General features: G+C 44.7%; 1 protein-coding gene across 1 annotated transcript in view; it reads right to left on the reverse strand.

Moving 5' to 3' along the window:
* Positions 1 to 2,629: 2,629 nt before the first annotated feature.
* The window catches only part of Pigk (phosphatidylinositol glycan anchor biosynthesis class K), a 77,756-nt gene continuing 56,461 nt past the window's right edge, over positions 2,630 to 23,924 (reverse strand). The window contains exons 11-12 of the mRNA XM_004653743.2: positions 6,584 to 6,702; positions 2,630 to 2,965 (exon numbers count right to left, since the gene is read on the reverse strand). Of these exons, the coding sequence (XP_004653800.2) occupies positions 6,586 to 6,702 (117 nt within the window). The 3' untranslated portion in view covers positions 2,630 to 2,965; positions 6,584 to 6,585. The remainder of the gene's footprint in view (positions 2,966 to 6,583; positions 6,703 to 23,924) is intronic.

Below are 23,924 nucleotides of genomic sequence, written 5' to 3' on the forward strand. Positions count from 1 at the left end.
GTGTCCGTTTAATCATGTTAGATGTGAACTTCTGAGGGCATGGCCACAGAGTGAAAAGACGCTAGAAAATGAAGCTTAGAGAAGACTGATAGCAGCGTAAGCACCTAAAACGTGGAGTCAGTGCGAGAGAAGAAAGCCTGTGGGGTGAAGATGTCGAACGGCAATGAGAGTCAGTGAGAGAGAAGAAAGCCTGGGGTGAAGATGTCGAACGGCAATGAGAGTCAGTGAGAGAGAAGAAAGCCTGGGGTGAAGATGTCGAACGGCAATGAGAGTCAGTGACAGAGAAGAAAGCCTGGGGTGAAGATGTCGAACGGCAATGAGAGTCAGTGAGAGAGAAGAAAGCCTGGGGTGAAGATGTCGAACGGCAATGAGAGTCAGTGAGAGAAGAAAACCTGGGGTGAAGATGTCGAACGGCAATGAGAGTCAGTGAGAGAGAAGAAAACCTGGGGTGAAGATGTCGAACGGCAATGAGAGTCAGTGAGAGAGAAGAAAGCCTGGGGTGAAGATGTCGAACGGCAATGAGAGTCAGTGAGAGAAGAAAGCCTGGGGTGAAGATGTCGAACGGCAATGAGAGTCAGTGAGAGAAGAAAGCCTGGGGTGAAGATGTCGAACGGCAATGAGAGTCAGTGAGAGAGAAGAAAGCCTGGGGTGAAGATGTCGAACGGCAATGAGAGTCAGTGAGAGAAGAAAGCCTGGGGTGAAGATGTCGAACGGCAATGAGAGTCAGTGAGAGAAGAAAGCCTGGGGTGAAGATGTCGAACGGCAATGAGAGTCAGTGAGAGAAGAAAGCCTGGGGTGAAGATGTCGAACGGCAATGAGAGTCAGTGAGAGAGAAGAAAACCTGGGGTGAAGATGTCGAACGGCAATGAGAGTCAGTGAGAGAGAAGAAAGCCTGGGGTGAAGATGTCGAACGGCAATGAGAGTCAGTGACAGAGAAGAAAGCCTGGGGTGAAGATGTCGAACGGCAATGAGAGTCAGTGAGAGAGAAGAAAACCTGGGGTGAAGATGTCGAACGGCAATGAGAGTCAGTGAGAGAGAAGAAAGCCTGGGGTGAAGATGTCGAACGGCAATGAGAGTCAGTGAGAGAGAAGAAAGCCTGGGGTGAAGATGTCGAACGGCAATGAGAGTCAGTGAGAGAGAACAAAGCCTGGGGTGAAGATGTCGAACGGCAATGAGAGTCAGTGAGAGAGAAGAAAGCCTGGGGTGAAGATGTCGAACGGCAATGAGAGTCAGTGAGAGAAGAAAACCTGGGGTGAAGATGTCGAACGGCAATGAGAGTCAGTGAGAGAGAAGAAAACCTGGGGTGAAGATGTCGAACGGCAATGAGAGTCAGTGAGAGAGAAGAAAGCCTGGGGTGAAGATGTCGAACGGCAATGAGAGTCAGTGAGAGAAGAAAGCCTGGGGTGAAGATGTCGAACGGCAATGAGAGTCAGTGAGAGAAGAAAGCCTGGGGTGAAGATGTCGAACGGCAATGAGAGTCAGTGAGAGAAGAAAGCCTGGGGTGAAGATGTCGAACGGCAATGAGAGTCAGTGAGAGTGAAGAAAACCTGGGGTGAAGATGTCGAACGGCAATGAGAGTCAGTGAGAGAGAAGAAAACCTGGGGTGAAGATGTCGAACGGCAATGAGAGTCAGTGAGAGAGAAGAAAGCCTGGGGTGAAGATGTCGAACGGCAATGAGAGTCAGTGAGAGAAGAAAGCCTGGGGTGAAGATGTCGAACGGCAATGAGAGTCAGTGAGAGAAGAAAGCCTGGGGTGAAGATGTCGAACGGCAATGAGAGTCAGTGAGAGAAGAAAGCCTGGGGTGAAGATGTCGAACGGCAATGAGAGTCAGTGAGAGTGAAGAAAACCTGGGGTGAAGATGTCGAACGGCAATGAGAGTCAGTGAGAGAAGAAAGCCTGGGGTGAAGATGTCGAACGGCAATGAGAGTCAGTGAGAGTGAAGAAAACCTGGGGTGAAGATGTCGAACGGCAATGAGAGTCAGTGAGAGAGAAGAAAACCTGGGGTGAAGATGTCGAACGGCAATGAGAGTCAGTGAGAGAGAAGAAAGCCTGGGGTGAAGATGTCGAACGGCAATGAGAGTCAGTGAGAGAAGAAAGCCTGGGGTGAAGATGTCGAACGGCAATGAGAGTCAGTGAGAGAAGAAAGCCTGGGGTGAAGATGTCGAACGGCGTTGAGAGTGAGAGTGAAGAAAGCCTGTGGGTTGAAGTTGTCCAGTGGTGTTAAAAGAACATGGGATGTCAATCAAAACAGTCTGTTGGAAACCAAAGGGAGCAGAATGGTGTAGTCCTGGCACTGTCACTGATTAGACAGCACCTGGACCATGAATGGAGTGGAGGACAAGATCAAGATAGGGAGGCCAGTCAGCAGAAAACAAAACAGTAGTCTTTCCCTAGATACCAGGTAACAGTGTGTAGTGTGCTTACAGCTTGCCCTCATTTAGTGACCCCTCCACTGCCCACAGTATTGGTTGTAAAACTCCAGCACCCTCGGCAGAGGGAAAGTTGAATGTGAATTGATCACACCCAGCCAATCCCGCAGGGCACACACCTCGGCACATACCTGAAGTCTCAAGTCTCTGACCGAGCACGCAGCACAGTGAGACAAGAATGACAGGGCAGCTTTTCCATGTTTGGTAAAAGTGCATCTTTAATAATCAGTTTCTTGGTTATATGTTCATCTGTACTAAGGCCATTAGCCCAACCATCCGTACAGTTAATTATGACAAGTATTTTACAGCATATTTACAAAACAGTGAAACTGTTTGTGCCAAGAGAGGTGATGAAACAGTCTGGGGCTGGGGAGATGGCTCAGTGGATGAGCATGAGGACCCGAGAATTCTGGGCTCAACTGCCTAGAATGCACACACGACAGGGTGTGGGTGTGGCCACCCATGTCCGGAACCCTGGTGGAGGAGGCCAGAGAACTGCCGGGTTCACTTCAGTGAGAGCTCCGCAATGCAGGACTCTGTTAAGGAAGAATGTGGATGAATGAGAGAAGAGCACCCAAAGATGTCCTCTGTCTTGTGCACACACACATATGCACACACATCATGCATCCTCTACACACATACATCCAGGCCAGAGAGAGGAAGACAGAGCACACCTGATTACCATCGGAGTCCTATCCAAGAACACAAGAACCAAGCTTCCTGGTTCAGACCCAGGCTCATGTGTAGGCAGGGCCAACAGCAACATACGGGCAAAGATGCCAATGGGCGTGAAATATGGCAATGTAGTGAGAGGCAGCTGCCACAAAGCCAGACTGAATGGTGACCTCGTTGTTTTACAGCCACACCTTGTGGGAGGGTAACAAAATATTTCTTTCTAAAGTCAAAACACCACCCCTTTCAGACGGGCTTGATCTTGATAAAATAAACTGAAAAGAGTTCTATGTTAATGCAACATTTGTTGTAGAGTCCAGAAACATGAGTTAAAATTTAAAACGAGTCCCACAGTAACTGTAACCCTGCCATAAACACATGTGATGAAAGAAATGTCAGCCACCCGGCGCAGGGAAGGAAACCCTCACTAAGCAGAAAGCAGCTGAGTTACGCTTGTTGTGGGAACCATCGCCTTCAAGGAGCGGAGAATATATAAAAACCAAAACTGTAAATGCATGCGTTCTTTTCATGTTTGCTTCTAATTTTTTGATCCAATTCAATGAGCTTTGTATCCAAACTACATTTTCCTTTTATAAACTGCAGATATATAAATGTCTTTTGGGACTCTGGAATCCACCACCCTGGGTCTTTTTCTCACACTGGCTGTCTTCATTGGACAGCACCATCAGGCCCAGATCTTTCTGAGATGTCAGGACATGTCTGTGGGGATCCGCTAGTCTATGTTCCTTTCCTCCCAAAGATACCATGAGGAACAGAAAAGGAATGCTAAGAGCAGGAATCGTATTGAGCAATTTCAGAAGGCACACAAGTGACAGAAGAGGGACTCCTGTCATGGTTAACTATCCCCTGGCAGCTTCCTGTGCAGAAGTGAGAATGGCTACACTACTCTACATATTTACAATTTCTGAATGCTTAGTCACACCATGACCTCGCCAGCCTGCACCACCACACTGAGAAAGGCCGAAACACCTACGCCGCTCAGCTCTTGGGGCTCACGCAGAACGTACTGAAGAATGTGTGCTGGCATAGCTGGCACACGAGCCACTTAGCTGCTCCGTCCATATTTCCTACAGACAGTCCCATGAAGCTGAGCTACTTATCCCTGAAAGCAGAACACATATGTTGGAAGAGTACAGCTATGAGATAACTCTTAACAGAGCTTAAACTGTCTGCTTCAACTGTAGTTTGAGAATCCAAACAGTGACGGAGAAAAAAATTGCCCTATGAAACTGCTTAGGCAAACTCATCACCTGTGCTGTGGCCAGTGTTGCTTTTTCTAGGGATGGACCCTTCAGCCTCTGGAGGGTCCTCTCTACTTTCCATCGGGCATGTTTTATTCACTCTGACTAAGTGGCTCAACAAGCACAGGTCCTTCACACCAGCCAGAGCTCACCCACCATGCGGTGACCGCATATCAGTGCCTGGAGGATGACCGTATGATCCAGCTACTCAAATGAAAGGTGCTTTTCTATACACCAGACAAAACTTTCCTCTTCATTTATGCCAATAAAATGCCAATTAAAATACAGGCCCAGGGCTGGAGAGATGGCTTAGCAGTTAAGGTGCTTGCCTGTGAAGCCTAAGAACTCATGTTCAAATCTCCAGGTCCCACGTAGCCAGAAGCACAGTGACACAGGCTCACAATGCTGTACATGAGCACAAGGGGCCACACATGTCTGGAGTTTGTTTACAGTAGGCTAAAGGTTCTGGCGTGGCCATTGTCATTCTCTCTCTCTCTCTCTTTCCCCCCCCCTCAAAAAAAAACCACAACAGACCCAGAGCTAGACAAATATCCTCTACTTATCACCACTTGCTAAAATGGGGAGATGACAGTCAACCCTCTCTCTAAGAAACTCTAAGTTTTGCTTGTAACTGAAACACACTATCTTAAGTGCTAAAAGTAAACAGGTCCTGTGGATTGTTAATTGAAGATGTTTATTGCGGAAGAAGAGCTGCTTCTTGCTAGTAACAATAAACGATCTCCATAATGCAAACAGATGAAGACTTAAGTCCCTGGATAAGACAAGTCAAATACACAATGCTACCTCCAAGACAGGGACACTAAATTTGCAGGTATCCCGACCCTCATTTTAAAAACAATGTCTGGGACTGACCAGAGCATAATCTCTGTACTACCCCATCATGGAAGATAAGATGGCTGATGCTGGAAAGGTCAGTGCTGGGGTGTGAACTCTCCTACCATGGAAAGACAAGATGGATTATGCTGGAAAGGTCAGTGCTAGGGTGTGAACTCTCCCACCATGAAAAGACAAGATGGCTGATGCTGGAAAGGTCAATGCTGGGGTGGGAACTCCTGCATCTTATCAAAGCTGAAGTTCGCTTTCTGCCCATGAAGCATCATCAGGAAGGCAGGATCACAGATATCCATTTTCCATGAACATCACCTCATAGGACCATTCTGAAGGCAAGTGTAGATTTTCCTCAGAACGAAATAAAGTCCCTGCTGGCTGCCTCTTCCAAGGCAAAACTTGAATAGGTGGTAATCCCAGAGTCTCACAAAAGGCTCAGAGATGAAAGATATTGGGGGGAGGTGGTCTTTAAGCAATCAACATGAAATTCTCAAAGGCCCAAGATTTCCTAGATAAACAGCTAATCAAGTCTTCAAGACTATTGTTGTCACAGATTAAAAACCAAGATTTCACCTTTACTGCCTATACAGCTGTAGAATTTCACAAGCGCTGACATAAAAATAATACATTAATGAACAAACCAAGGTAAATGTGAGACACAAGGCAAACAGCCCAAGCAACAATAGACTGACAAATGAATACACTGTCATACAATTGTATACTGCATACCATGCAGCCACACACAGTGGTTTGGTTTTGTTCATGAGACAGTGTCTCCCTGTGTTGCTTAAGCTGACCTTGACCCCCTGTGGCTCAGATGATCCTCCCAACTCAGCCTCAGCAGGGAACACAGACATACAGTTCCCTCTTTGGATCACAATATATACTTGAAGAATCTCCAAGGAAAGGCAAAACACTGATGTTATCTAAAAAGAGAAAGGTTGTACCATATATGTTCTACATGATTTGTACTCTGGGGAATACAGGTAACAAAAACACTAGGAGAACATACATGTAGTCATTAATAGAAGCTACCTCTTAGGGGAAATTTAATCTCTTCGGCCTTTTCTTTTGAAAAGAGGACAAGGGGAAATAACTTCAAAAAGACTCAATCAGTAAATTTTCATGTCACTCTCCCAATATTTTCTAACAATAAATAAAAGTACATACACATATATGTGTATGTGTGTGTATAGTGGTCAATACAGCGACATTAATAGTTACTTCGCTTAAGTTACAAAGCCCATAGTTCTTTAAAAATTTAGTTATACTTTTTCCTTAACTTATACAAAAGCACTGTATTTTATAACATGCAGCATGTTTTTATCCACAGCTGCAATTTTCTGTTCATTCTTTGTCATACATCCTTACATCTAAAAGATGAACTTCATGTGCTTGATTCCATAGGTTTTGAAGAAAACCATGATAATGAGCGCCCACAGTCCCAGGATAAAGCCCCCAGGAGGATGCCAATCTTTCAGCTTTGGTTTCTGCAAAAGAAGAGAACAGCATGGTCAATGTAACAATAGATGGTACAACACAAATACTGACAGAAAAGAGAATTTCACTGCTTATGTTTTAAGGGGTATGATAGTTTGAATGTGTGCCTCCCACAGACTCAGGTGTTTTATTAATGGTTGTAACTTGGGTCTCTAGCCCCCTGACTGGGGGAAATACCACTGGAGGCAGATCCTGGGATCCAGCCCTAAGGTGTGCAGAGAGGTTTGAGCTCTGAGGAAAATGCTTGCTGCCAGGTCCTGCTGTTGCTTTTTGGTGTCTGGTGTCTGCTGGTGGTTTGACTCTGTGCTTGGGTCTGTGAAAGGAAGCCAGCTTCCATCATTGATGGAACTTTCCCTGGATCTGTAAGCTTGAAATAAACCCCTTCCTCCCATAAACTGTGTCTGGTTTGGATGGTGATCACAGCAACATGAAGCTGTCTACTAAAAGGGGGATTTAGTCAAATTAAGTGTATTAGGATAGCAATGACAGTATAAAGACTTCAACAGGGTAAATATACCAAATGGGAAGTGACTTCTAGCAGAAAGCCAGTTTCACCTTACTTCCATTTCCTCAAAGGGACCTTCCCTCACCACCACACCAACCACCCCCCCCCATTACAGTCGCTCAGTCATTGAACAGTCCTCTCGCTGTGAATTTACACCTTCACTGGTTTGTCAGTTTTCTGCCTCTCATTAAGCCACAGCCCACATGGGTACCTTGTCATGTTCCCCACACCGAGCTGCCTCAGTGCCAGGCTCACAGAAGACACTCATACATCACACTAAATCACCACAAGAACAAATGTTACACAACTCCAGTCACTCATTCAGACACTCAGCCATCATGTGTGAAGGTGAATGCCTCTGGCCATGTCTACACAGATAGAGACGCCTGAACTATGGGGCTTAGTCACGGCTCACCGACACACCTGAACCACGGGGCTTGGTCACGGCTCACCACACGTCTGAACCACGGGGCTTAGTCACGGCTCACGGACACGCCTGAACCACGGGGCTTAGTCACGGCTCACCGACACGCCTGAACCACGGGGCTTAGTCACAGCTCACCGACACACCTGAACCGTGTGGGATTAGTCACGGCTCATGGACACGCCTGAACCACGGGGCTTATTCACGGCTCACGGACACGCCTGAACCACGGGGTTTAGTCATGGCTCACCGACACGCCTGAACCACAGGGCTTAGTCATGGCTCACGGACACGCCTGAACCGCGGGGCTTGGTCACGGCTCACCGACACACCCGAACTGCGTGGGATTAGTCACGGCTCACCACACGCCTGAACCGCAGGGCTTAGTCATGGCTCACCACACGCCTGAACCACGGGGCTTGGTCACGGCTCACCGACACGCCTGAACCACAGAGCTTAGTCACGGCTCACCGACATGCCTGAACCGCGTGGGATTAGTCACGGCTCACGGACATGCCTGAACCACGGGGCTTAGTCACGGCTCACGGACACGCCTGAACCGCGGGGCTTGGTCACGGCTCACCGACACGCCTGAACCACGGGGCTTAGTCACGGCTCACCACACGCCTGAACCGCGGGGCTTAGTCACAGCTCACAGCCACGCCTGAACCGCGGGGCTTGGTCATGGCTCACCAACACGCCTGAACCACGGGGCTTGGTCACGGCTCACCAACAGGCCTGAACCACGGAGCTTAGTCACGGCTCACAGCCACGCCTGAACCGCATGGGATTAGTCACAGCTTACCGACACGCCTGAACCGCGTGGGATTAGTCACGGCTCACTGACTCAACCTGCCCCACTCCTCTGCACTCTCCCCCACCCCAGCTCAATGTTGTCCCCTTTAAATTGTCTTGGTACCTGCTCTGGAGCTCCTCCACCATTCCTCTACCATGGCTTATCTCCATGCCAACATGCTAAGGTCTGAGTCCCCTGTTCATCCCCTTCTCCAATCCCAACCCATACAACACAGCTCGGTGTCTTGGGTGCAACTGTGTGGCAAGGACCAGCATTCCCCATGGAGCTATCATTTCAAGTTTCATTATGGCCTGTAACTACAGGCATGTGACTAATAACATCTTTGTGAGTTGATTTGCTGAATTACTGCCCACAATGGTAATAGATAAGCTGTGAGAATCAACTTTCACCATTTCAAGATTAATTCATCAAACTGAAAAGACAGAAAACCATCTTAGCATTTTAATATGGATCATAATCACAGAGTTTTGGAAGTTTTAATCAAATGCTTAATAGGAACTAAACTGGAAGTATTTAGAGTAATTACGCTCTGTCTTCATTCCCTTGTCTGTGCCCCCTCTTAATAGTTCTTCCACAAAGCTACCCCAAATCTGTCCCACTAAGTGGAGAACGGTAAGCACTGAAATCCCCAGCGCAGTGTGTGGACGCACCTGGAGGCTGCTCAGGAGCACTGACTGGTAGGAAGACAAACTGCTTCCCTAACCTGGAGTCCCTGAGAGCACGCACACACCTACCTTAACCGAAGTGAACTAGCAAAGCTTAGCACTAAGGAAAACAGTTAACTAAGGGGACTAGGCTACAGACCATCTTTGCCTAAAACAAATTAGCCTCAGAGCTGAAGGAGTCAAGAGGTAACAGTGAGCATCACTTAATCATTTCCTGTGAGATCGCAGAACCCTAGTGCTGCCTATCTGCTACTACTTTCCAATGAGACGGATTCCGGAAACTGTAACTGTACCGTTAGATCTTAGATACAACTGAGGAAAAACAGCTTTGGAAGTAGTGACCATTTCTCCAAAGCATCAGCAATTAACCCTGACAGCTAGCTCAGAGAAGTGCAGAAGGGCACTCTGCTTCAGCCTCTGTGCACGCGTGCCCCTGGAATGCTGCCCACAAGAGGGGCAGAGAGAGACACGAGGCACTAAGTGCACTTCCCCAGGAGCAAACGTCAGAAAAAACAGTGGAGGACAGAGAAATACACGCCTGAGTGAGAAAGCCACAGTAGAAAGATCGCACAGGTCAACACAGACAGCAAAGCTTAGACTTGCAAACACTATACCATGTGCAGTGGCCGATTTAAAAAAAAATGATTATTTCTTCATTATAACTTCAGTTAACGAAGGTGGCTGTGCATGAATTGCTGTATTCTCAACTCAAAAGGTGTCCACATGGACTCTCCCACTGCAGCCTCTCCCATCTTCTCACGCAATCCTACATAATGGTACCAAAAAAGATGAGAGCACCCGCTTCCAAAACGAAGTTAAGTGGGCTGGGGAGATGACTCAGTAGTTCAAGGTACTGTTGGCAAAGCCTGCTAGCCCAGGTTCAATTCCCCAGGACCCATGCAAAGCCAGACACACGACACAGTACATGTGTCTGGGATTCATTTGCAGTGGCAAGAGGCCCTGGTTCACCCATTCTGTTTCTCAAATAAATACTTTTTACAGAATTAAGTTAACCTCTGATGAAAGCCCTCGGATAGCTTGGCTATCTGTACATGTCAGGCACTACTGCAGAGTGCAACTGCACCATCCTATGCGCATGGTGCCTGGCTGAGAGAAACAGTGCTTGTGCTACAGGGAAAGATGCCAGAGTCTGCAGCTTCTCTGGTAAAAAGATGGATCCATGAGGCAGCCGAACTTTCTAACTCATTCCATCCTCTCTAGTGGCATGCCTCTTTTTAAAATCCCGTGCCCAGAGAACTGCATAATGCTGGGACAGGGGAACCAAAAATGGTTCGCTTCATCCAAAGAAGATTCTAGACTGATGTCCACCACAGGACCAGATGTCCACATGAAAATTCTGCATAGAGGGGAACACAGAAACACCCTTCTAAGCATGCATGGTAAAAAATGTTTTCTCCATGTACTGTACCTTTGAAAAGTGTGCAAGCCAGGCACAGGTGGAAAGGTGGCCAGAGTCATCTGTTCAGCAAAGCCACATGTGACTGCTGCTTGCCAGCTGCTGAGAACAGTTGTGATGACCTATCAGACACACCATTCATATATAAGCAAACAGAGAGCAAAACACACACTCTGTCAGCATCCAAAGAAAATAGACAAGCAAGGAAGGCGAGGTGAAGAAAACTACTCTGATTCCTGGAACAGAAATGACATCCTGCAGATGCACAGAAGACACTGCTAAACAAAATTTAGTAAAGAGCCACGTAAGTTTCCAGCACATGGAATAAAAAATAAGGGAATAGCATAACAAGGAAAAGACACAAAGAACATGCCAGGGTGAAGAAGCAGCTCGGTGGGTGCTTTGTAACGGTGAGCCTAAGACCTCCACAACCCTCCCTCTTAAAGGGGTCTGCAGTGCGGCTCAGCGCCACCCCTCCTTCCATTCTCTGGGAGACCCTGCTGCCTGCCACCATGCCCCCCCATGGCCCCCCAGACCAGCTCGCAAAGAAATGAAGCGCAGAAACTGGCCCAGCTTCCCCGAAGCCTCCTCCTCCTCCTCCCAACATTGGTCTCCCTCTCAAGTCTCCTTTCCTTTAAAGGATCCAACAGTGGTCATCAGATGCTGCCTGTGATGAAGAAATGAGCACTTCCCAGGATCTTTGCATACCTGCCCAAGACAAACTAGTGCAGAGGTTAGCTCATCTCACATTAGATAATCATGGATGACTTTCAGATTTAACAGGAAGTTGATACAGTTGCTCTTGAACCACAACTTTAGCTATTCTGTGATGAAAATACCTACTATCAAAATTATTACTCTGGAATTACTGGCCAATCCAGATTAACTCCTGGAAAAGAAAAGTAAATTTTCATTTGCAGATATTACAATTAGATATAAAAAACTCTATAACATCAACTCTAACAATGACTGAAAATACAGAGCTCAGAGTTAATATAATTCCTTTAAAAATTAATAACCTGGCTGGAGAGATGGCTTAGCGGTTAAGTGCTTGCCTGTGAAGCCTAAGGACCCCGGTTCGAGGCTCAGTTCCCCAGGTCCCATGTTAGCCAAATGCACAAGGGGGCGCATGCATCTGGAGTTCGTTTGCAGAGGCTGGAAGCCCTGGCACGCCCATTCTCTCTCTCCCTCTATCTGTCTTTCTCTCTCTGTCTGTCACTCTCAAATAAATAAATTAAAAATTAAAAAAAATTAATAACCTTCAATTATGCCAGTAAGAGAAAGTGTAGCATTTTTGTATTCACATTAGCTATTGAAAAAAAAAAAAAACAGGGCTGGAGAGATGGCTTAGAAGTTAAGTGCTTGCCTGTGAAGCCTAAGGACCCTGGTTCGAGGTTCGATTCCCCAGGACCCACGTTAGCCAGATGCAGAAGGGGGTGTATGCATCCGGAGTTCATTTGCAGTAGCTCAAGGCCCTGGCACGCCCATTCTCTCTCTCTCTATCTATATCTCTCTCTCTGCCTCTTTCTCTCTGTGTCTGTCGCTCTCAAATAAATAAATAAAAATAACAACAAAATTAAAAAAAAAAAACAGCTAGAACACTCACAGCATGAGCCACCAGGTAAATAGACTCTATTGCCCTACAGAGAGGACTAAACCGTGAAGAAAAACAGAATACATGAATGCAGAACAGTAACGGGCCTCTGATGCAGAGACAGGTGACTAAAAGAGCAGAGTGGGAGACTGGGGACCTGCATGCGTTAAAGGAACTATAAGACCTCTAGCCAGGGAATAGCTTTTTTACTGGCACTAACAACAGATTAGCATTTGAAAAAAATCAATTTTTGTTCCTAATTCAACACCATAAATTTTTAAAAAAACCCACTTTATATGACTTAGAATTAAATATAAAACATAGAAGAAAAATATAAAAATGTAAGAGAAGCTGTAAAGAGATTTATAAGTCTACATGCAACGAATGAAAATAGAAAAAGCGAGATTTTTAAAAATAACTTTTCTGAATTAAATTATTTTCATCTGTGTGTGTGTGTGTGTGTGTGTGTGCGCATGCACATGTGTGCGCACACAGGTACATATGTAGGCACATGCATGCTAGACATGCATGTAGAGGTCAGAGGACAACCTTGGGTGCCAGTCCTCACCGTTGTTTGAGGCAGGGTCTCTTTCTTATTTGCCTACCAGACTGGCTGGCCTGCAAGCTTTCTGGGGTCTCCTGACTCCACCTCCCATCTTCTCTTAGACATGCTGGGGAAAGACACATACACTGCTGAAACCAGCTAACATGATCCTGGGGACCCAAATCACACTATGCTGCCTCTCTTGCACAGCAAGAGACTTTATCCTGGGAGCTCTCCCAGCCATTAAATTGTCTTTTGAAAGATCTATATTTTACAGAGTACATAAATCAAATTCAAAGGAAAACAAATAATATGATAGAAAAGGAAATAAATTCACTGTGAGACAATATATTGTTGATTCTCCCAAATCAACAATAAACAAAGGTTTATCAATAAATGAGACAAAAATGAAAAATTTCACAAAAGAATAATAAGTGGCTATTTCACATGTGAAAACTTTCAGTCATAACAACAATAAACTGAGCATTTTTTTCTCTTAAAAATTAAGCTAGCAAATGTTAATCAGTACAGTCAACTTTTCAGAAAGGTAATCTTTTAACACTTTAAAAATGTTTTTTAAATGTACTAAAAATGTATTTAGAATTGTTTCTCCTTATTCCCAGGATCTATATTAAGGAATTCAGAAATGCTGATGAAGATTTTTGTACAAAGAATCTATATGATAGAAACCAGGAAAGCCTATGCAAATTATAATATGAGAAGCATGGTACATCTATATATTAAATAGCCATGAAAATGTTTTCAAACAATTTTATGATTTGGAGAGATGTTTATCCTACAATAATAAGGAAATAAAAGCAACATACAAATTGAATATGAAATATAATTTGCACTTCTAAAATAATATTCACAGAAGGGAAATATACTAACCCTTAATAATACTTCTATGAGGTGAGGAGGATTATAGGAACATTTTGACCATTTCATGTTTATCTCTACTTTTGAAAAAAGCACGCATACAATGGGTATAAACTAGCTATTGGGGGGCAAGTAAGGGGAACATTCAGAAAAAAAAAAACAGTATAGGCATCGGCCTAGCTGAAGCTTCCCACTCATTTCCACGGTGGGAGGCACGCTGCCGTAACACCGTGGCTCACTGTAATAAATGGAACATTTTGTGGTGCAGTGCCTTTCAGCATGTGTATAATGCTATTATGGCTATAAAGCTATTGCTATTTTTAACACATCTATAGGCAATACTTCAGACATTCTACAATGATTTTACTTACAATCAAGTGGCAGATTGGTATAATTATTGCATTTTGTAGTACAGCTGTACTTGAACCAAGTTCATTTTAAAGTGTATCTTATAATTTCATCTGTGTCCATAAGAGCTTCTCATAATGACTGATTTGATGTGGTTAAGACACTCACCAACTGCTATTAACCTGACGCCCTCTCTTCGCCTTCACACAAGAAGCAACTCTACAAAGGTGATGCTCACGTGAAGCCTGCACAGCGTCCTGAGCAGCCTCCAAAAATACTGTCTTTGATTTAAAATTTTTAAGACAATAACTGTTTAAAAGCAAAAGTATATACTGTGGGGTTCACCTCATGGATAAGATGAAGACAACAGACTGAGAATGGAAAGGAAGAAGTGGGAAGCATTACCAATTCCCAGTGGCAACATGCAGTAAAGACCGTTATCTAAAGTAGACTGATAGAGGAAAAGGGTCCAGCATAGCTCCTAGGCAACAAAGTGTATTCACTGATAAAGCAATAGTGGAGATACAATGGAACCATATAAAATACTCAATCCAAAACAAAGTAAGAAAATATGAAAAAGGGAACTAAGAACAAATGGGGCAGATAACAATATGGTGGTCCTAAATCCAAACACACTGGCAACTAGGTACAAATGACAACATGGCAGAGTTCAATGAAGGCAGACCGACAACTACATCAAATGAAAGGGTCAAAGCACTCCTACAGCATAGGAGAGGTGCACCACTGGGAAAAAGGCGCACAACTCATGAAATGCCACCTACTGGATGAAGATACACCTCCAATCATAGCACTTACATACTGAATTCCATGTCAACCTGGGCTAGAGCAAGACACTACCCTACCTCAAAAAAAAAAAAAAAAAAAAAAAAAGAACAGTGCAAACTGTAAGTTTCTATTTATTCACACCCAATTTTACCAACCAGATACATGGATTATTTCTCCAACTAATAAGTATAAGCTGAGTACCTACAATGTACCAGGCACTGGGTTAGGGGCCATAGTACAACTGTAAGCAAAGACCGACAGTTGTTTTGAAGCTTACGATGCATGTAATAGACCAACAAACATATAGTCATATATAAAAATAATTGCGGGTAGAAGTAAAATTCTGTTTTAAAGAAATATTTTATTTTTATGTATTTATTTGAAAGAGAGAAAAAGAGGGAAGGAGAGAAAGAAAGAAGGAGAAAATGGACACACCAGGGCCTCCTGCCATTGCAAATGAACTCCAGATGCATGCACCACCTTGTGCATCTGGCTTATGTGGGTCCTGGGAAACTGAACCTGGCTTTGCAACAAGTGCCTTAACCACTAAACCATCTCTCCAGCCCAATAAAATTCTTTTGAAAAAGCCCTTGGATAGAAGAGACTCTGGCTACTTCCTTTCAAATGGTTTACAACACTGCTCTGAGTAGCTAGCAGGTGTTAAAAGAATTTGATACTTAAATCCCCCAAAGAAATGTGCAGCCGGTCATTCTCTATTGGATTCTCATCCCCAGCAGGTATCACAGCTTCCTGGGGGTCAGAAGACATGCATGCAAAGGGAAGGGGCTCATCTAGCCTCTCCTCTCAGTAACTGGCAGCAGGTCAGTGGGTCTGCTGAGCACATCCTCATTTTAACTTATTCTATGACCTAGTAATAAAACTGCACTCTTAAATGTACTCCTTTCATTTGGGGGAGGGAAAGTTGAAAAGGAGTGATAAACAAGGAAGACTAGGGCTAGGGAAATGGCTTAGCAATTAAGGCATTTCCCTATGAAGCCTGACCCACATAAACCAGATGCACAAGGGGATGAAGGTGTCTGGAGTCCATCTGCAATGGCTAGAGGCCCTGGCATGCCCATTCTCTCTTTCTCTCTATCTGCCTCTTCCTCTTTCTCTCTCTCAAAGAAATAAGTAAACTATATATTTTTTTAAATTTTATTTATTGATTTATTTGAGAGCGACAGACACAGAGAGAAAGACAGATAGAGGGAGAGAGAGAGAATGGGCACGCCAGGGCTTCCAGCCTCTGCAAACAAACTCCAGACACGTGTGCCCCCTTGTGCATTTGGCTAACGTAGGACCTGGGGAACCGAGCCTCGAACCAGGGTCCTTAGGCTTCACAGGCAAGCGCTTAACTGCTAAGCCATCTCTCCAGCCCAGTAAACTATATTTTAAAGATAAAAAAGAAGGAAGATTGAAAACATTAGTCCAGAACCAATGATAGTTGTCGAGAGTGTCGGGTGTCTGCACATATCACCTGGCAGCAACTGATCCCTGCTCAATCCTCATGTCCACTTTCCCAACGAGAGACCAGACCTAAGAACTGATCCCTGCTCAATCCTCACATCCACTTTCCCAACGAGAGACCAGACCTAAGAACTGATCCCTGGTCAATCCTCACGTCCACTTTCCCAACAAGAGACCAGACCTAAGAACTGATCCCTGGTCAATCCTCACAGCCACTTTCCCAATGAGAGACCAGACCTACGAACTGATCACTGGTCAATCCTTACGGCCACTTTCCCAACAAGAGACCAGACCTAAAGAACTGATCACTGGTAAATTCTCGTGGCCACTTTCCTAACGAAAGACCAGTCCTAAGAACTCATCACTGGTCAATCCTTACAGCCACTTTCCCAATGAGAGACCAGACCTAAAGAACTGATCACTAGTCAATCCTCACGGCCACTTTCCTAACAAGAGACCAGACCTAAAGAACTGATCCCTGGTCAATCCTCACGGCCACTTTCCCAATGACAGACCAGACCTAAAGAACTGATCCCTGGTCAATCCTCATGGCCACTTTCCCAACAAAAGACCAGACCTAAAGAACTACCTGCCCAGTAGCAAAACCTTCCACTGAAGCTAGTTCTTACTTAGCCCGAAGCTCACTCTTTCAACTACACACTAGCATTTTCTTTAAGATTCTCGATGAGCTGGGAGCAGCAATAACTTTTGAATACCCTGTAGACAGGTGGCAGGTAGAACCAAGCTTAGACTCATCTTATGTGGCCTTCACTACTACAGTGAAAATGAAGGAGCAGAAAGTACAAGACCCTTTCCAATTAAATATAATAAAGCACTTTCCAACCTCGCAGCCTAGAGGAACAATGGACTGCTTGAGGACTTTCTCACCCATGGAGATGTCATACCCCACACAGCAGCACCCCCAGGAGGGCACAGGCTCAGAAGAAGGGATTTATAAACGTCTGCAGCGCTGTCTAATAAGAAGATGTGTCTATGAACACAGCTGGAAGCCAGTATGCATACTATTGGACAGAACTTAAACCATGAGGAAATGTTCTCATGGTAAAAATAATGTCCACTACCTAAATTATGACAACTTCTTCCCTTGAAAATCAACAAGTGCATTAAAACTATGCTTCACACAACACCAAGGCAAACCTCGCTGACACAGTGAATATTGCTTGTTTCCAGCTGCAGGACTCCTCCCAAATGGGTAAATAGAAAAGTATTTAAAATTGCTATAATGGGCTCCTGTTACTTTCTTGTTTAAACCCAGTTTCCAACCTCTTGGTATTAAGCAGAATTTAACTTCTTTAATGTGATTCCTGAGAGAATCCTCACAATGCTTTCAAGTGCTAACATGTGAATACCAGGCACACACTCTTCTGAGACACCACTGAAAACAAATCACAAAACCTCCCTCTGTGCCTACATGAAATCATTCATGGAAGAAACAATTTAACTTCAGTCAAATTAATTTTTTGGAACCTATTTCCTCGTATAAAAAAAAACAGACTAAATTCCTTTTAAAATAAAGTTCAACAAAACATTTTTAATAAATGTAGTCACTTTTAGTCATGGTACTCATAAAAATGTTTAGCATAGTTTTACAATAAGAATTCTGTCCCATGGACAAAGGTCCTCCCCATGGTTTAATCTGTGACAAAGCTTTAGCACAGCCCTCCGGCCTCTACACTAGTGGAAGGAAGCAGGATAGGAGTCATAGTCGGTTACAACCACAATTTCACTATCGGCAGACAAAGGGAACATTCTAAAATAGTAGTTGTTGTAATATCAATTCAGTCTACCACTCTATCCACAAGTTTTAATTGCTGTATAGCATACAGAGGTCTTGAGCAGAAGGAAACACTGAAATCTAATACATGCCTACAACAGTGCATCTCTAGCGATGTTACAGACTGAGTAGCCCACCTAAAAGTACACGTACTCAGTGACTTCATAGGATTAAGGTGCTTATTAGCACATTTTACACTAGAAACCCATTAACTACATAAAATTAAATAACATGGAAATCATTCTGTGTCAGTAAGGTATTAATATACAACTATGAAATTTAAAAAGACACAATGAAAAAAATAAGTAACACTAATTAGATGCTGTCAAACATATATAAATGTAGATTAAATGCAAACAATCTTGAAAAATCTGTGCTTCTATAATCAGAGGAGAGTAAAACAGAAGTAGACAACTCAGGCCCAAAGTGACGGCGTGATGAAAGGAAAGCTGGCCCCGAAGTTTAGCAATCTGAGCGGGTCTGGGAAAGCGCCTGTGGTCAGAGCACGCACGACGACCAGGTCCGGGTCCCAGCCCCACATGGAGCCAGGTGAAGTGGCACGGCGCACATCTGTGATCCCAATACACGCATCATGGTGCGGAGAGGCAGAGGCTTCACGAAGCTCACAGGCCAGCATACAGGGTGTCCTCTGACCTCCACCCAGCTGTCACCACACATGTGCTCCCATAAACACACACACACACGCACACACACACACACACACACACACACAATGGTTTTAAATCTCTAACTAAAGATACTGATTTCTTTCAAGTTGGACTTTTCTGGCACATACATACCAGTTTCAAAATAAATGATAACCTAGTCTTACTTATGTGATTTCAGGGCAGCTTAGGTGACAGTTAAACATCCTAGTCACTCCACTTCAGCCTGCTGCCAGCCAACGCCACTGGCGAGTGCACATGTCAGTCTCAGTGCACAGCAGCGCGGAGTCCTGAGGTTCTGTTCTCCTGTCTGTGGGGATGAACTTCTGGAACTATTTTTGGTGCATCTCTGGATTAATGGATGTCAAGTTAAGATGGGTATGTAACAAGGCAAGCAATTGCTAAAAGCAGCAATGTACATTTTCTCCTTTCTGTGAATTAGGAATCAGCATACCTCATTACTACACGGCACGTTAAAGCCTTTTCCCTGGCGGTCCTCCCACAGGACACTCAATCAGCAGAGCCTGTGTGCTGCTGCCTTCACTGGACTTCCCTTTCACACTCTGTACCTTCAGAGTGGACACAAACACACAGCCAGAGCACCATCCGATCAGCACATCTTCATTCCTGGAGGGAGAAAAGGGTCTCCTCGCACTTCCACTATTGCACTTACCTTGCTTTCAACCTCACAAGGTCAACATTCACAAACCAACAACCGCCCATCAGAGCACACGTATGCCTGCGGGGCCACTGCAGTTGCCTGTTTTACCTTAAGACAAGTACAATCAGAAAACACAAGGATGTGTCAGCAGCAATGTGATTCATTTGGGTATAATGGAATACAGAAAAAGAAAGTATTCTTCTTAGCTCGCATGTTTGGAAGATTCCAGTGAATATTAAAAGATCAAAACTTAATTTAGAAATGCCATCATGATATTACCATTGTTTCTATTAATAAAATAAATTCATTATGAAACATTTTAATAATCCTTTACTATGTATAAAAATATTTTTGAAAGAAAAATTACATAAATTCTCTGTGAATAAGCCCCAAAACCTATTCTGAAACACTTTTGTCTCAATAATTAAGAAAAATGAAGCTGTAAAGCAAAAGAGTGAAGCTCATCTCCGCAGAGCACCACCGTGGACAGAGCTCATCTCCACCACGAGCACCACCATGGGCAGAGCTCATCTCCACCACGAGCACCACCGTGGACGGAGCTCATCTCCACCACGAGCACCACCGTGGACAGAGCTCATCTCCACCACGAGCACCACCGTGGGCAGAGCTCATCTCCACCACGAGCACCACCATGGGCAGAGCTCATCTCCACCACGAGCACCACCGTGGACAGAGCTCATCTCCACCACGAGCACCACCGTGGGCAGAGCTCATCTCCACCACGAGCACCACCGTGGGCGGAGCTCATCTCCACCACGGGCACCACCGTGGGCGGAGCTCATCTCCACCACGAGCACCACCATGGGCGGAGCTCATCTCCACCACGAGCACCACCGTGGGCGGAGCTCATCTCCACCACGAGCACCACCATGGGCAGAGCTCATCTCCACCACGAGCACCACCGTGGGCGGAGCTCATCTCCACCACGGGCACCACCGTGGGCGGAGCTCATCTCCACCACGAGCACCACCATGGGCAGAGCTCATCTCCACCACGAGCACCACCGTGGACAGAGCTCATCTCCACCACGAGCACCACCATGGGCAGAGCTCATCTCCACCACGGGCACCACCGTGGACGGAGCTCATCTCCACCACGAGCACCACCGTGGGCAGAGCTCATCTCCACCACGAGCACCACCGTGGACGGAGCTCATCTCCACCACGAGCACCACCGTGGGCGGAGCTCATCTCCACCACGAGCACCACCGTGGGCGGAGCTCATCTCCACCACGGGCACCACCGTGGGCGGAGCTCATCTCCACCACGGGCACCACCGTGGGCGGAGCTCATCTCCACCACGGGCACCACCGTGGACGGAGCTCATCTCCACCACGAGCACCACCGTGGACGGAGCTCATCTCCACCACGAGCACCACCGTGGACGGAGCTCATCTCCACCACGAGCACCACCGTGGGCAGAGCTCATCCACCACGAGCACCACCGTGGACGGAGCTCATCTCCGCCATGAATACTACACCATGAGTACAGCTGATCAAGGTAAGTAGTACTGTGAGTGGAGGTGATCACATCCAATGATCTTAGTATTCAAGCAATACAATGGGTCACACATGTCTAGTATTTATTGGGGATGTTTGCTTTCTAAATGTGACTTTGAGTTGTGACAGAAATATGTATTTGTTCAGTTGTTTCTATTTTGTTACGTATTTATTTGCAAGCAGAGATAGAAGAGATGGACAGAGAGAACCAATGCACTGGGACCTCCAGGCACTGCAAACCAACTCCAGGTGAATACACCATGCTGTGCATCTGGTTTTACATAGGTATTAAGGAATTGAACTCGAGTTGTTAGGCTTTGCCTTAACCGCTGAGCCATCTCTCCAGTTATCCAGTCATTTTCAGTTAATGGAGTTTTAGTTGTGTGTTGCTCATTCTCAAATACTCAATGTCTACTCATGTGAGTTAATGCCCTAAGTTCTCCACACCTGTGTTCTCAGAGCTATGAGTTATTAGGCTGCCTACCAGAGTGGGAAACACAAAGACACCACTATAGGCAATTTTCAATCATTAAATTATATCTTCAACATTTTCTTCTAGATAGGCTTTCTCAAAATCCAATATATTCTTTAAAATGCAGTTATACATAGTGGGCAGGATATCTGGATAGTAGACAAGAGCCCATTAGAACTTTAAGATCACTGACCTATCTGGACTAAATACTGGTTCTTGTGATAGGTGATGATGTCACCCAAACTTTTCTCTCAATTGAGTCATCTACAAATAAAATTCTAAAAGTGTAAAGCATTCTTTGGTACCTCCTCCATCACCTGTAACCCACAACCTTCCAGGTTTGTCTCAAACTCTCACTGGGGAGTGGGGAACTAGGGTGGAGAAAGACAGCAGAGACAGAATAGTCAAGTGCCTGACTCCAAATAAACAAACATTCAATATGCTTAAGAACACAGCTAAACCTGTTGATATTTAGTTCTTCCCAAATGTGGTTTCAACTAACCAGAACATGGATTATACCTATTTATAACTCACAACTAATTTTAAGTGCTCATAAGGAGGAAGTGCAGCATAACAGTCAAGAATACTGATCATGAAGTCACACAATCTTGACTCAATTCTGGCTTTGCCACATACGAGACTTCAATCACCCCGAGGCTCTGCTTACTCAGGGTCAAGTGGAACTGGCCCTTCGACGGCACCACTGTTTCCTGACTCACTGACTGTGAGCAGAGGAGTGGAAACAGCACATGAATGAGAGATGCTTACGGGTAAAATAAATAGGAATTAAAAACCAACTATACACGAATACAATTATCAACACTGACTGTAATCATTTTGAAAATCTTCAAAAATTTACTGAAGACAGGAACCTATTCTTGTTCTAGGAAACTTTAACTAAGACTCTACATATTCACTTTTAATTTGAGAATTAACATATCAGAAATTGATATGATGACAAATTTGTAAATATACCACAATTACATAAAGTTAAGGAAAATATTATTGACATTTTGGCCACTATTTTCAAGCTGGTTTATGGTTTCTTTCATTCTTTGGAAAGTGGCATTTTAAGAAATGAAGGTCAGCAATTATAATCTGAAAGCTTAGGTTAACATACATAATGTAAAAATCATGGCTACTATTAAAAGAACAACACATGGCCTTCAAGTGGTCTGATTTTAGCACTTGCCTCACAATTGCAATGAAAATAAATGAGCAGTGTATTATTTTTCACTAGACTTCAGTTTTATAGTTGTGTAATTGAGAGAAAATTCTAAAGAGGTTAAAGTTATTGATGCTGGCCCTAGACAGAGACACTGATACAGATTTAGTCCTTGGGCCAAGACTTCAGACATCAATAAGGTAACAGGCACACTTTTTCACAAAGGTGCCAGAGCTCTTGGACTTCGGACTTGTCAGTCAATCTTTAGTAAAGTTTAGCTAAATATGGTGGCACTGCTGGGAAAACATTAAATACCTAAATAGCTAAACCAGACTAAAATGAAGAACAAAGTAGACAGGTCTTAAAAATGACAGTAACTGTGTCAAGCAAGAACCTTAAAAATCTATTATTTGCAAGCAGAGAGAGACAGAGGAGAGAGCTGGAGGGTGCAGGGAAAATGGGCATGCCAGGGCCTCTAGCTGCTGTGAACGAACTCCAGATAGGTGCACGTGCCACTGTCCATGTGGTTTGACACGGGTACTGGGGAAATGGACCGAGTTGTTATGCTTTGCAGGCATGTGCCTTAATGCTGAGCCATCTCTCCAGGCCCAATTATGTCATCTAAAAGGATCTAGAACTGCAGAGTTCAGGAAGTATTCTGTAATGAATACAAGTGAGAAGACTTCCTAATTATACATATTTTGAAATGTAACCATTATATGAGATTAAGAGGCTGGACTTGGGACTGGGGAGTGGGTCCTTTTTGTATGAGACCCTGCTTTGTAAGGTTAAAACACTTCCTTTCTTGCTAATATCAGAACCACTATAATCTGTTTCCAGCACTGCCAGTGTATATAAGGTCCCTGTTCTGCTTGTGTCGCAGCGAAGGCTTTCTCAACAGCCTGTCTCTTGGTTTCATCTTCACAGTGAAGAATGAAAAGAAAATGCATCCCAAGCACTTCTCAATCAGTGGGCTTGGGGGGGGGTCTCAGCTGCACTGTGTCAACGTGCAGACATCCCTTATCTCCTCACTAGTGCTGGGGCTTGAACCCAGAGGAGGGAAATCCCCACACATACTAAGAAAGGGGGTTCTACACTGAGCTGTGACTCCAGCCTGTGAACTGCTTTCGTAACTCCAGTGTAACTCTCTCCAATATTCTGCTTCCCAGAGTATAAGCCTGAAGCTAGTGTCCTGAGGGCCAAACAGGAAGAGGACACAGGAATTCTGGGACTTAGGGCTCAGCTTTTCCACTCTGCAAAAATGGTTTCCTGTCCACCTGTGGTTCTTACACTTGTGGTGTCTCTCATCAGCTCACCAGCCATTCTCTTCCATTTTCTTTGTCTTTTGGAGTTGACAAAGATTATATTTTTACTCTCATTTTAGGTTTTTCAGGAAGAAACAAAACAACATGTTTGACAAATTTCAGAATCAACTACCAAACTGCCTTCCAGTTCATTACAAGCACACTCCTCGCAGCGACTGCGGCA

The sequence above is a fragment of the Jaculus jaculus genome, chromosome 19 (genome assembly GCF_020740685.1).
Source record: "Jaculus jaculus isolate mJacJac1 chromosome 19, mJacJac1.mat.Y.cur, whole genome shotgun sequence".
In the NCBI taxonomy this organism is placed as follows: Eukaryota; Metazoa; Chordata; class Mammalia; order Rodentia; family Dipodidae; genus Jaculus; species Jaculus jaculus.